Source organism: Aethina tumida, chromosome 1, assembly GCF_024364675.1.
Source record: "Aethina tumida isolate Nest 87 chromosome 1, icAetTumi1.1, whole genome shotgun sequence".
NCBI classification, from domain to species: Eukaryota; Metazoa; Arthropoda; class Insecta; order Coleoptera; family Nitidulidae; genus Aethina; species Aethina tumida.
This window is the reverse complement of record NC_065435.1, coordinates 37,656,016-37,669,593: the sequence shown is the minus strand read 5'-3', so window position 1 is coordinate 37,669,593 and position 13,578 is coordinate 37,656,016. Positions and strand designations below refer to the sequence as shown.

Below are 13,578 nucleotides of genomic sequence, written 5' to 3'. Positions count from 1 at the left end.
TCAATCAATCGGTCAAAAAAAGTTATGGTTGCCATTTTTATTTCTGACTACTGATGGTTTATTTTTTTATTCATACTAGAATGGCCTGGAGATTATTGACAATGTGTAAACGTGGTTGCATAACCAGATGCAAAGAGTATGGATTTTGATCGTCATGCATTCCGATTGACATTTCAACCTGTCATCTATTATGAACATTGATCGTTATGCGCCTGCGAATGATTCCGCATCAAAATGGCGTCAGCGATCGAGAAACGTTTGCGCTGACGAAAACAGCTTGAAAAACTCTGATTGAAAATGTACTAGACGATCGAATCGAAATGTGCGATTCTTGTTCGGATTTCGTGCGTTTGTTGAACACTTGTAAGTTTTCAGATGTTCCGTTTTTATGCCATTTTTTCGATGTTTTTTGTGTTGTTGTTTTTCAAGATATCGGAAAATGTCATTCGGTTTCGTAATTTTCCATAACAGTTTGTTTTTTGTTTATTTTTTATTAAGACGATTAACTTAACTTGTACACGTTCGTGTCCACTTGAATAATGGAAATTTATATTCCCTTACATTCCCACTGACAATGTTTTACTCTTTCTTCCAGACGAGAATAAAGTTTGTAAGGAAACAAACGATTTACCAATCTTGAATGAACAGGAAATCGACACCGTTTTCGTTTATTTACAAACATGGCCGACGAGGTAAATAAAGAATAATATAATTGGTTCAATTCTCTTTTTGTATGTGTCATGACGTTTGTAACGTTTCAGGCAGTGCATGTGCTGCTACCGCGACCCCCGCAACCTCGACCGCTTCGCCACCCTGACCGAATCGCTCATCTTGACCTGCGTACGCCATCTGCAACGTCTTTCCTCTTCGACCACTCCCGCAAACGGCCAGGACGACGATCCCGCTCACCACAAACTGCTGGTCGCCGCTTCCAAGACGTTCCTGCTCAACTATCCGTTGTACGTCGCGCTCCGCCACGCTCCTCAGCCCATAAGGAGAGAACGACTCGGCGGAGAGGAGGAGGTGTGTGGCGCCCATGATGCCGACGTGCCCGCCCAACTATTGAGGAATGTGGGCGTGTTTTGCGGAGCGGGCGGCGTCGAGGCGGCGGCCGCCTGCTTCGAAAAGGGAGGTGGTGGCGAGATGAGCACTACGCAGGCCCACGCTATTGTGGCCGTCGGTAGGTATCCGACGTTTGTTTTGTTTTCCCACACTGGTCTTTTTGCTCTTCTTCTTTCAGTGTGCAACTTGAAGCTGTGGATGAACTATAAGAGCATGGTGGCGATGGTGGCGCCGTTGCGGTCGTCCGTGCTGCGGTACATGTGTCGACTGAGCGATCAGGAATTGAGGACCGCCACCGTGAAAAGCATGGCGGACTTTATGTGGAACGCGATCAGAGAACCGTTGGACGCGACCGGCGCCGTTTTCGATCGCGACGGTCTGGATTTGGCGTTCAAATACTTCGCATCTCCCACCTTGACGATGCGTTTGGCCGGAGTGGCGCAGATCAACGGCCAGATAGGCGCTTTGGCCGAAGCATGTGCGAACGGAGTGACGATGGGCGGCATGGTGGCGGGTGCGTTGGGCGGAGCCGGAGACGGAGAGTCCGCTCCTCGATGCACCGCCGATTGGTTGATCGCCAACGGAATCGTGGGTCATTTGTTCGGCCCTAATTTGCACGTCGAGGTGATCAAACAGAGTCACATCATCTTGAACTTTCTCGCGATGGAGAACCGCATCACTCGAGAACATATCGACTTAATATGGGCGGCCGCCCAATTGAAGCACTGCGCCAAACCGGTTCACGATTTACTACCCGGTTTGGTGAAACATTTGGCTGTTGCGCCCACTCTGCACTTGTACAATTTGCTCAAACGGCTCGAACCCAAGGAGCACACGGAGCAGACGCTCTATCTGGCTTCCGCCCTGATCAAGGCGATTTGGTCGAGAAGCGCCGGCACAAATCAAGTGGGCGTGGAGCCGATGCCACAGGAAGGCGTGCCGATGCACAAGTGTTCCGCCCAGTTGCCGCCGACCTCCACATCCGAAAACAGCGTCAGTTTGGATCCGAGCAATTCCGACGACGAACATCACGTAAATATTCTCAAAATCGAACAATGCGTTTTATTATTACTATCATAATTATTATTATTAATTCAGGGTGATAGTTCGGATCGTCGGTCGGTGGATAGCGAAGAAGCGGCCGCTTTAAGACGTGGCCTGGACGGAGAACCTCCCTGCAAACTGGCGCGAAAACAACGCGCAGGCAGAAGCAGAAGACGACGCGACGGCGGCAGCAGTACCGACACAGAAATCGACGGTATTCGACTTCCGCCCTCCTTTCGTACATTTCGATCCAATTCTATCGTGATCGTTTTTTGTTTGTTTCAGGAGTACCGTTGAAACCCGAAAAGGCCAAGTGGATTGCGGTTTCGCCGCGAGCCGAAAAGTTCAGTAAAAAGTGAGTTTTACACTTTTATCTATTTCATTCATTTAATGACATTAAAAATTGGAAGAAACAATAAACAAGTGAGTAATTAAAAGAGAATTTTTAATCTTTCTTCTAAATTCCGATTGACAATTTAGAAGAAACGAATTTGATATTTTCACAGAACGTTGAGCCAGAACATTCAAAAGAAACTGGCGTCAGTTTTGCCGGAAGGCATCGAAACCATAGCGTCGAGCAGTTCGCAAGAAGATCTGGAAGATCTGGAAGTCATGGAAATGGAAGAGGACGAGGACGACGAAGAAACGCACAAGATGAGGAAACGACGGAAAATGTTGAGGAAAACCAGAGTCAAACGACAAAAAGGTGTGTGTGTGTGTGTGTGTGTGTATGACAGATATATGAATAGTTGCAGTAGTTGTTGTTGTCGACTTAAAAATGTTGTCGGATGTTGTGTAGGGGACGACAAGAAGCAAGAGGAACAACATCACGAAACGGACAGCGAGCACGAGGATCTTTTGCCGATTCAGACGCAACTGATGCCGAACGTGGTTGTCGAAGGAAAAGAGGAAAAAATCCAATTTTCGAGAAGAAAAACTCGAAGAAGGAGACACAGATTACAAAGAGACAGTTCGGAAGAAATGGTCAGGAGAGGAGAGTTTTTGGCACTAAGAAGAACGGGGTAGATAAAATGATAAAATGTAATTGTGAGGGTGAATATTGAGGTGACACTCGTAAATTTTGTTTCAGCCACATTTTGGAAATGTTGAGCGACGAAGAGGATGAAACTGCGGTCGTGAACGATGAAGACGAAGACGACGACGAAGAGGACGAAGAAGCGAGTTACTCGTCAAGAATGAGCAACAAATCGGAAAAGAACATGGCCGATTTCGATGGAGAAGACGATTCTGTGTGCGAAGAAGAATTGGCTCAATTGGCCGAAAGAGTGCGTACTATATCGTTACATACATATGTACGATAAAAGTAATTGTTCGTTTTGCTTTGTCAGGCTAGATTGGAGCAAGCGTCGCCTATTGTGGGAGTAGTCGAACGCAAAAAGGAAAGGATGGGCGGATTCAGGACGGAGGACGTTTGCAAACCTGGAAACACTTTGTTATGGGACTTGTTACAAGACGACAAAATTGTAAGGAAATCGATTTTAGTAGATTGTCAGGCGCGACGTTCGCTTCGTAACTTGTTCAATTTCAGTGCCAGTTGGGGGAAGGTTTGGCGTTGGAGGCTGAAAAAACTTTGTGCAATTTAGTTTGTTACACTCCGGATAAAGAGATTCGTATGAAATTTATCGAAGGATGTTTGGACAATCTCGCCAACAACACGTAAGTGATTTTAACAGTTGACTTTGACGTGTTCTTATGCATTTCCTTACAGGTGTGTGATCGTTTCTTTACGCACGCTCCCTAAACTGCTCACCTCCTTTCGAGGTTTGGACATGCACCACGTGACCCATTGGGCCGATCGTCAGCATCACATGATGCGCCACTTTTTCGGCTGTCTCCGTGCGTACGCGTCGGACCGCACGAAGGCCCCGCCCCTCTACACACACCAGATGCAGGTGCAAGTACGCTTGCATTTTTTGTCTGCCGTTTTCTCGCCCGTCGTTTCGCCCAATACGTTCAAGTAAGTTGTTATTGGGCTACCACTTACCGCCGATAAACATAAATTCGTCTCGTTTGTCAGATTGAGCATCGAACAAGTGGATATTTTGTGGTCCTGTCTGGCCAACGATCCGGAATGTTGCGACGAACTCTTCAGTTGGCTGCTGTCGCAAACGAAAACGACCGAACTGCACGCGCTTAAATTGGACGCCCTGAGGCGCATCTACACGCACCACCTGCCCAGTTTGCCGCCCGAATCCTACAGCATGATCTGTTTGGGTCTTTTGCAACAGCTCTGCAGTTTGGATCATCTTCTGGGCGGCGGATCGGACGACGAGGGCAGCGGAAACGTGGGCATGGATCACATGTGGAAGATCGCACTCAAGGCGGACAATACGGACGTGAGCATGGCCGCCATCCAATACATAACGTCTTCGTACATGGGCCGCAACTTGCGCAACGAACGCCGCTTCGTCGCCCAGTGCATGACCAATCTTCGGGCTGCCGCCGCCGATCTCCACTCCAGCACGTCGCAGGACGCTTCCTTGCTGTGCATACAACGCGCCTTGCTGCTGATGAAGACGCACATCGAAACGTTCTTTAAACGCTACGCGTATCATTTGCGGAAGTGGGCGCTGGAGGGACGAGGAATTATCAGCCACGCCCCGACCACCGACAGACAGACCGTCCCGCCGATAAGACTGATCGTGCAGTCGGGCAGTAGTTCGGAGAAATGCGTGTTCGAGATGCAGACGGGAGATCTGGTGGCCGAGTTGAGGGCGGAGGTGGTCAAGTGGTGCGTCAAGGGTGACGGAAGCGCCGGCGGCGGGGAGGAGAAGGCCGATCCTTGGATCAGGATCATAACGCAGGGACAAGAGTTGCCGGGAGATTGTGACGAAAAGACGTTGGGCGAGATGGGCTTCAAGGACAATCAGGTAGGCAACCGCAACCGCGACCGCAACCGTGCCACAGTCGGTCACTGATAACGTGTCTTTCTTTTATTTAAGGTCGTGTACGTTTCGGCGGGGGCGTCGAGGTCGACGAGGAGACGCGATCATTTAGATTGCCCCTCGGCCAGACCGGCTCCTCCACGTGACTCCCTTCCGACGCTGTTGCTCCTGCAGCCCGATTATTTCGAACAATTGTTCGCGTTGATGCGGTCGCTTAGTTGCATGAAGATGACCGTCAAAGGAGGAGTAAGTGTGATTGATTTATGTTTCTGTTATCTGGTTCTGTATCGTGTTATTATTGATTCTAATTCTAATTCTAATTCGATTCAGCGTCGCATTCCGCACACCAAGGCGCAAGTGTTGAGTCGCCGAGTGTGGGACATTTTGAACCTGATGCCCACCAGCCCCGAACTGTTGCACGGCTTTCGCCACTTGGACCGTCCTTTGCACCAACTTCTCGATCCTTCGAGCGCACAGAGGCTCATGTATTCTTTGAGCGTGGTCGAAGCGTTGGCTCAAGAAACCGTTCCGATCGCCAAAGAGACGAAAGAGATTAGAAAGAAGAAAGACGAAGAGGAAAAAGAGACGAAGAAGGTGAACGAAGACGAAGAAGCGATCGTAAAATTAAAAGAGGAGGAAGGAAAGGAGGGGAACGGTGAAAAGGAAGAAACGGTGACGGAAGACTGGAGTTCGAGATTTGTCAAGTACGGCGGACTGAGACATCTGTTCGACATTTTTATGTCTGGTAATTTTATTTAAACCAATTCATTTATGAATAACTCCCTTTTTACGTGTATATTCTGTTTGTTTGCAATCAGGTGTTTTACAAAGAGATTGCGAAGAAGATTCCGACTGGCGTCAAGACTGCCTCGCCTCATTACTGAAAACGTTGTGCAGATTGGGCGTGACCGGATCCGTCAATCGTTCCGCTTTGGACGGTAACAAGACAAATCAAGTTTCCGTGGTGAAAAAAGAACTGCTCGAGTTGATGGTGGTGGACAGAACGATGGCGAAACTCTGTGGAATATTGGAGGAAGCGTCCAGACCGAGAGATCCGGGATTATGTCGAACCGGAGTTTGGGGAAGGGCGCAGGTGGTCCATTATGCAATGGCTCTTTTGGTACCGTGGTTGCACTGCAGCGAGGAAGCACGACAAGGACTGTTTGAATCATCGAATTTTGCCGATTGGTATTGCTGATCATCGTTCGACGTGATGTATCGCTTATTTTAATTTGCTTTCGCTTCTGTATTTAGGTTGAAGAGATTAATTTTGGACGATCCGGAGCCAGCAGTGAGGAGAGAAACTTGTTCGGCAGTTTATAGATTATGTGTGGGCAACGGGAACGGGAACGGATTGAAATTAGCCGGACCGGTTCTGGCTAAACTGTTAAACTATCTAGATTGTGCGGAAGGAATGAGGCCGCAAAAACCTGAAATGAACGTAAGTTTCAATTTAATCACTTTAACACACTTTTTTCCACTAAATTATTGTATGAATTTTGTTGTAGACTCCCGATGACGGTAAAGAACCGTACGGTCCCGCTTGTCGAGACTACTTTTGGCTAGTCGCCAGACTGATCGACGAACTGCCTTCTTCGGATGAAGACAATCAAGCTCAGATCGACATAGAGGCGTTGACCAGAAGAGTTTCGCGGTCGTTGATTGAAAGAGACTTTTTGGAGTCGCGACACAGAACGGTGGATGATGACGGTTTGGTCGGACTGTTGACGGTGGCAGCCAGTTTAGCAAGAAGGAGACCGGCATTCAGAACGGACGGGGGTGGTCAGGAATTGATCGATCAGGTGTTTGATTTCCTGTTCGCCCTTCCCAATCCCAAATTGAGACACGTGCCCAAATGTAAATCGGCGCGTGCTCGAACCGCTGCTTTCGATTTGCTCGTCGAACTGGTCAAAGGTTGTCCCGAAAATTATGACATTTTGCACGAGAAACTGCTCAAGCAACACCAGCCAGGTACATTTAGAATCTGATGCGTCTGTTTCAAAAGCCTTTTGCACCGACCGTGCTGGTGAGAATACTTTTGTTGGTCTTCTTCTATATTTAAAGAGTGAGACATTCATTAATGGAATTTAATCTCTCACCGGTGTGGACGGGGGTGCAATTGTTAAAATGTGTAGGTTTGATTAGTTGGAATTAAACATATATTTTCAGGTCCTCACTCGCCCTATCCTTGGGATTATTGGCCGCACGATGACGGCCGTGCCGACTGCGGATACGTGGGCCTCGCTAATTTGGGGGCGACCTGTTATATGGCGTCGTGCATGCAGCATCTGTACATGATGCCGGCCGCTCGAGCTTCGATACTGGCGGCAGATCACACGCACGCCCGTCACGGACAAACGCTGAGGGAGATGCAGAGGATGTTCGCCTATTTGTTGGTGCGTGTCTATTGCCTCATCATTTCCTTACTTATCGGCAATCGATTAATTCAAAATCTCATTTTCAGGAGAGCGAACGCAAGGCGTACAATCCCCGCGGCTTCTGCAAAGTGTACACGATGGACCATCAACCGTTAAACACGGCCGAACAAAAGGACATGGCCGAATTTTTCATCGATCTCGTCAGTAAATTGGAAGAGATGACTCCGGATTTGAAACGCGTCGTCAAATCTTTATTTTGCGGCGTCATCACCAATAACGTCGTCAGTTTGGTGAGATTTTCAGTTTGCTTCTCTCCTTATTTATTTAACTAATTAATTAATGGTTGTTTGCTTTCGAAGGATTGTGAGCACGTCAGCAGAACTCTAGAAGAATTCTACACGGTCCGTTGTCAGGTGGCAGACATGCGCAATTTATACGAATCCCTCGACGAAGTTACCGTCAAAGACACTTTGGAAGGCGACAACATGTACACGTGTTCGCAGTGCGGCAAAAAAGTTCGAGCTGAAAAACGGTAATTATGTCGTCTAATTCGAAGTGTGGACGAACGAATACACATACGATGCTTGTAATTTAAGGGCCTGTTTCAAAAAATTGCCGAACATCCTCTGTTTCAACACCATGCGATACACGTTCAACATGCTCACGATGCTAAAGGAGAAAGTCAACACGCACTTTTCCTTCCCGTTGCGGCTAAACATGAACGGTTACGTGGACCATCATCAGGAATCGACCCAAGACGACGAACAAGAACCGAAGGGACACGAATACGACCTGATCGGGGTCACCGTTCATACTGGAACGGCGGACGGAGGACATTACTACAGTTTCATTAAAGACAGGATGCAGGAAAAGTGGTTCCTGTTCAACGATGCGGAGGTGAAACCGTTCGATCCGCAGCAAATAGCTACCGAATGTTTCGGAGGAGAGATGACCGTAAGTGTCTCTAGTATATAGTATATAGTATCGTTTGATTGTTTCAATGCGCTCGTTTAATGTTGCTGTTGTTGTTGTTGTTGTTGTTGTTGTTGTTTTCAGAGCAAAACGTACGACAGCGTGGCGGACAAATTCATGGATTTTAGCTTCGAGAAAACTAACAGCGCATACATGTTGTTTTACGAAAGATGCACGGCCACAGAAGAAGTGGACGTGGAGGTCGGTTCGTCGTCGACTCAGGTTAATACGAGCGTAACTTCGACCGTTTCTTCAGCTTCAAATCCCGTTTTATCACCAGAATTGGAGGACTGGATTTGGAGAGACAACATGCACTTTATACAAGACAAGAATATATTCGAGCATACCTATTTCAAGTACGTTACTATATAATATCACACCGTGATATGGTGATCTATTATTGTTTTATTTCGTTTTCAGTTTCATGTGGCAAATGTGCGGTCACATCCCGCAAACGCTTCTTTCCTCCGCCACCGCCAAAGCCGCCGAACTTTCGACCACCTTCTTCATCGAAACGTTCATACACGCCAAAGAGAAGCCCACGATGGTACAGTGGGTGGAGTTGGTCACGAAGCAGTTTAACGCCTGTCCGAAAGCGTGCGAATGGTTCCTGGATCACATGGCCAAGGATACGTGGTGGCCCGTTCAAGTGTTACTCAAATGTCCCAACCAGATGGTCCGACAGATGTTTCAGCGGCTGTGCATGCACGTCGTCCAAAGATTGAGGTCTGTGTCGGAGCGACCGAGGATAAAAATTATATAATAAATCATTTTTTCTCTTACAGACAAACTCATTCATGTTTGTACCCGAAAACCGATCAGAGTGAACCGGAAACGGCCGATCGATCGACCTTCAGCGGTTCCTGCGTCACCAGATTCATCAAGACCCTGTTGTCACTGGTAAGATCAAACTGATGATGATCCTTCCACACCGGTTACTCTCTGACATTATTTCTTGTAGATGGAACACGGAGCGAAATCACATCCGAAACATTTAACGGAGTATTTTGGTTTTCTGTACGAATTCAGCAAAATGGGCGAGGACGAGACCAAATTTCTTTTGGCCTCGGACGCAATCAGCACCATGGTTCACTTTTATTTGGGACAAGGCGCAAACGACTTTGTAAGTTGTGTCACAATGCCGTTGTGTTGTGCCTATGAGTCGATAATGGCATTAGTAATGATAATAATAATAATAATAATAATAATAATAATATGTTTAGGTGGATGTCAGTGACGGAGATGACGAAGACGAAGCGGCCGTTTCGATAGCCGCCGCCGCGGACAAATACAAACCGGCCAGTCTGGACAAGATGATCACGTTAATTGCCTCGCTGGTCGAGAAATCTCGCGACTCTGCCGGAAAGCTGCAGCTCAGTGAGAAGGACTACAACGCGGTGGCGGGAGGGAAGGGATTCGCTTTTCTCCATCAGCAGATCCGCGACAACATCAACCTGCAGCAGACGCGCAATCTGATACATTCTTTGTGCAAATCGAGCGGCGGCAACGCACTGGCACAATCGATAATCTGTATGGTGTCCCAAGCCATCGCTCGCCATTCGGAGGCGTGTCAGCCCTTCTTTAAAATGCTCACGCTACTAACGGAGGGCGGATCGACCGGCGCGGCCTCGGGTTCGACGTCTCAGCCGCCGTGTTTCACTCAGCTGGTGCTGCAGAAGGTTTGGGAGGCGGCCGAGTGCTGTCCATACTCGGCGCTCGACTGGTTGGCTTTGCAGGTGCATATCCCATTGATTATCGAGTATTATTCGACTGTTGTGACTGTGTTGGTCGGTCGGTGGGTTTCAGGTGACGAGAAACAGATTGGTTCATCAGTGGGTTCTGTCGTCGGTAGATTCGTGGTTGGAGCACTTTCTGATCGCCCACAACAATCAGCGGGTACGAACGGCCGCCGGCTATCTGCTGGTCTCGCTCGTTCCGTCGTCCGCCTTTCGGCAGGGATTCCGCGCCACGCATCGCATGCAACGCGAACCGCAGCTCGGCGCGGACGCTCAGTCGGTTTTGCACCAGGTGTACGGCGCCCTTTTGCGGTTGCTGGCGCCGGCCAAACATTACACGGAGACCGGTCAGCACGGCACCACCAAACTGACCACCTACTTTGCATTGTTAATGTATTGTTGCGTGTCGAGGGCGGAGAAGTTGATGGTGAGCGAACCTTAGACATTTCGTCTCGTCGTGATGTGTGTACCTTGTGCGTGATTTTCAGTTTGGCCAATACTTCGTTCAACTGTGGTACCTGTTCCATCCGAAGCTGAGCGAACCCTCTATCCCGGCCTACCACAACAAGCAGGCTCTCCTCGCTTTTTGGAACCACGCTTGCACGGACTGTCCGGAAAATGTGCAGCTCATGCTCCAGAACGGGCACGTCACCAAGAACATCGCGTTCAACTACATCCTGTAATTCACTTTCTTTCACTTTCACTTTCACTTTCACCTTCCCCATCGTACGATTAACGTAACGCTCTTCGTTTGCAGTGCGGATCACGACGATCAAGAAATCGTCATGTTCAATAGGGCCATGTTGCCGGCTTACTATGGCCTCTTGCGCATGATGTGTCAACAGTCGAGGGTGTTTACGCGAAACCTGGCGCAGCATCAGAACTTGCAGTGGGCGTTCAAGAACATCACCCCGCATCCCACTCAGTATCCGCAGGTGAGAGAATCGCATCCCTTCATTACGTTGGCAAAACAATAAATAATGCGTGATGACATTTCCAGGCGGTTGAGGAACTGTTCAAGTTGATGCAGCTGATGATCATGAAACATCCGGACGCAACCGAAGCCGAACAACGGGAAATTTGCAATTTCAGACGTACCACTTTGATGACATACTTACAAGTAATCTATCCGATCAGATACCGTTTATATAAAATATTGATGTAATGTCGCTTTTTTTTTTTTTTTGCTGTTTGGTCAGTGTTTGGATGGAAGGACTAGTTGGGGCACGTTAATCTCGGCATTCCGAATTCTGTTGGAAACCAACGACGACAAACTGTACGTCGTTTACAATGGCGGTTTGCAAATCGTATTCGAAGTAAGTTGTGTTTGTTTGTTTGTTTGTTTGAATTCGTGTAACGTTCTTGTTCTTCCCGTTCGACGCAGTGCTTTCAAAACCTGCACGTGATGCTGCACGAGGCGACGGCGTGTCACGTATGTGGCGACCTTCTCGACGTGTTGTCAATCCTGCAGGACTTGATCCGTGCCGTCAGGACGTTCAGGGAGGCGAAGGACGCGCGTGCCCTTTTGTTGGCGACGAAGGATTGGCCCGAAGTGATACGGAAACTGGCGACTCTATTGAACACGTACAATCCTCAGGACGTGCGAACTTTATCCATAGGTAGGACGAGTAACGAATCGTTGTGACAACGTAATGTTGTGTTTGTTTGAGCAGACGTCCTGAAAGAGTTCGTCCTCACCACGACCCCGGAATCGCTTCAGGTGTTGGTGCCTCTGCTCTACCACTGTCACACGGCCTACCAGGAGAGTCAAGACGCGGCCGTGCCTCTGGGCCCGTATTTTCCCAGAAGAGGTCACACCCAGGTGCAGAGCACGGTGGTGGGTAAGGGAGCGGCCAGACCTCTGAGACCGATGGTCCAGATGACGGTGCCGCACAATCAGCTCGAATGCGCCAGGGTAAGTACAGCGTACTCACTCACTTACTTACAACATGTGCAATTCGCATTTCCGTTTCCGTTCGACAGGGCGTGGATCCGAACTACGACGCCGCCCTGGACGCCCACTACGCCCCCTACCATTCACTCATTGACGTTCTGTTTCGGCTCGCCGTCAACGCCGATTGCGTGGTCGACTCGCTAGTCGGCCTGTCGGCAATCGTCGGCTTCGAGGCCGTTCCTCTGCACTCCGTTCATTTCCCCAAACTGTGGCTGGACGTGCTGAGGGCGCAGAACATCGACAGAAAATACATCACGATGTTGAGTTCGAACAGTTACTTTGTCGATTACGTCGACGCCGTTTTGTTGGACGAGCGCTCTTCCCTCGCCATCGATCCCATATACGAGTTTCTCGTCGCCTTCTTCCCCAAAGTGAGTGTCGCGCTTTTGTTCTTGTCTGTGTTTCTCCTTGTAACCTTGCAACCTTTGTCACTTCAGGTTTCGAATCGAGTTCTGACGGAAAGAACACTGACAACGATAACGGCGGGCGTCCAGTCGCTGATCGAGCACGCGTCCACTTTGGAACTGTGCACGAATCGGTTGGCGGGCGACGTCCGCGCTCTCGCTCTGGTTTACGGAAGCGAGGATCGCCCCGCGCCTCCGCAGCTGCCCCTCACGCTCAACCGAATACGGGGACGGATCGGCAGAGAGATGGAACGGGTCAACGGTGAGTCAAAGTCCGACGAGAAGAAGGAAGAGGCGAGCACCTCGAAAGGTGCTGCGACCAAAGAAGCGGCCAAGGCGGACGACCTCAAACGTTTGGATCGAATCGTCGCAGAAGTTTTGGACGTTTTGAACAAGTGATCAGTTTATTGATTTTTTATTTTTTTTCTTTTTTGTATAGATTCTTTGATGAACGAATAAAGTTTTTTTAATTGATTTACTTTATCATATGTATTACAAATAAATTATAATTGCGTTTTTTTCTATTTAGCAAAAAAAATTGGAATCATTTTCTTCGTGTAGGTTTTTTTGTCACATAATGTGTAAACAGCGCCATCTATCGTCAAATTCTTTTTTAGATTTTTATCATTCCTGGATACGTCTATAGATGGCATCGTCATTCACTTTTCAACACTTATTTCCATCCAATACATCGAGTCCGTTCCCCGAAAGAAAAGTACGTACACCTACTACACTACACTACGATGACGTATTAGTAAACAATCGTAATTACGATTAACGTTAACCTTAATTAATCATGAATATTACACAAAAATTATTTTCGATCTAAATTATAGTTATTATCATAGTTTGCTTTGAAAATTTTAGATTGTGTAAATAGAAATTATAGACGAAACAGGAACGATAAGAAATTTCAATTAAACATACAATAATAATTTTATGTTTACAGTTGTTCAGAAGTCAGCTAAATTTTCTACACTGTCACAAATGTAACATTTCAGCAGAATTATTTGGTTCGCTTGTTTTATTTTATTTCGAGACTTGACAAATAACAAATAAAATGACAACATTAAATAGAGGAAAAGAAGGGAGAATTTCAAATTCAAACTCGAGGTATTTTCT

The 13,578-nt window shown here is 47.8% G+C and overlaps 1 protein-coding gene across 1 annotated transcript; it reads left to right on the top strand.

The window, feature by feature from the left end:
• Window positions 1–243: 243 nt before the first annotated feature.
• LOC109601453 (ubiquitin carboxyl-terminal hydrolase puf) lies at window positions 244–12,930 on the top strand. Its single transcript, XM_020017701.2, has 36 exons — window positions 244–363; window positions 596–692; window positions 762–1,180; window positions 1,241–2,094; window positions 2,161–2,320; window positions 2,392–2,461; window positions 2,613–2,812; window positions 2,906–3,128; window positions 3,197–3,392; window positions 3,456–3,590; window positions 3,656–3,783; window positions 3,836–4,084; window positions 4,145–4,997; window positions 5,070–5,258; window positions 5,343–5,757; window positions 5,831–6,200; window positions 6,267–6,453; window positions 6,521–6,983; window positions 7,182–7,408; window positions 7,477–7,680; window positions 7,750–7,922; window positions 7,987–8,344; window positions 8,447–8,718; window positions 8,783–9,088; window positions 9,148–9,262; window positions 9,324–9,485; window positions 9,586–10,098; window positions 10,169–10,525; window positions 10,587–10,777; window positions 10,856–11,033; window positions 11,099–11,218; window positions 11,298–11,414; window positions 11,483–11,717; window positions 11,772–12,013; window positions 12,082–12,423; window positions 12,490–12,930. Exons 1-36 carry the CDS (start codon window positions 321–323, stop codon window positions 12,853–12,855), a joined length of 9,729 nt encoding a protein of 3,242 aa, XP_019873260.2. The 5' UTR covers window positions 244–320; the 3' UTR covers window positions 12,856–12,930.
• The last annotated feature ends 648 nt before the right edge of the window (window positions 12,931–13,578 follow it).

What these genes read in the sequence shown, in the direction of transcription:
- LOC109601453 (XM_020017701.2), top strand. Translation starts at nt 321, where the DNA reads ATGTGCGATTCTTGTTCGGATTTCGTGCGTTTGTTGAACACTT. An exon ending in TCGACTGGTTGGCTTTGCAG is followed by an intron (nt 10,099 to 10,168) that starts GTGCATATCCCA and finishes GGTGGGTTTCAG; the next exon opens with GTGACGAGAAACAGATTGGT. An exon ending in CGTGCGAACTTTATCCATAG is followed by an intron (nt 11,718 to 11,771) that starts GTAGGACGAGTA and finishes TTGTTTGAGCAG; the next exon opens with ACGTCCTGAAAGAGTTCGTC.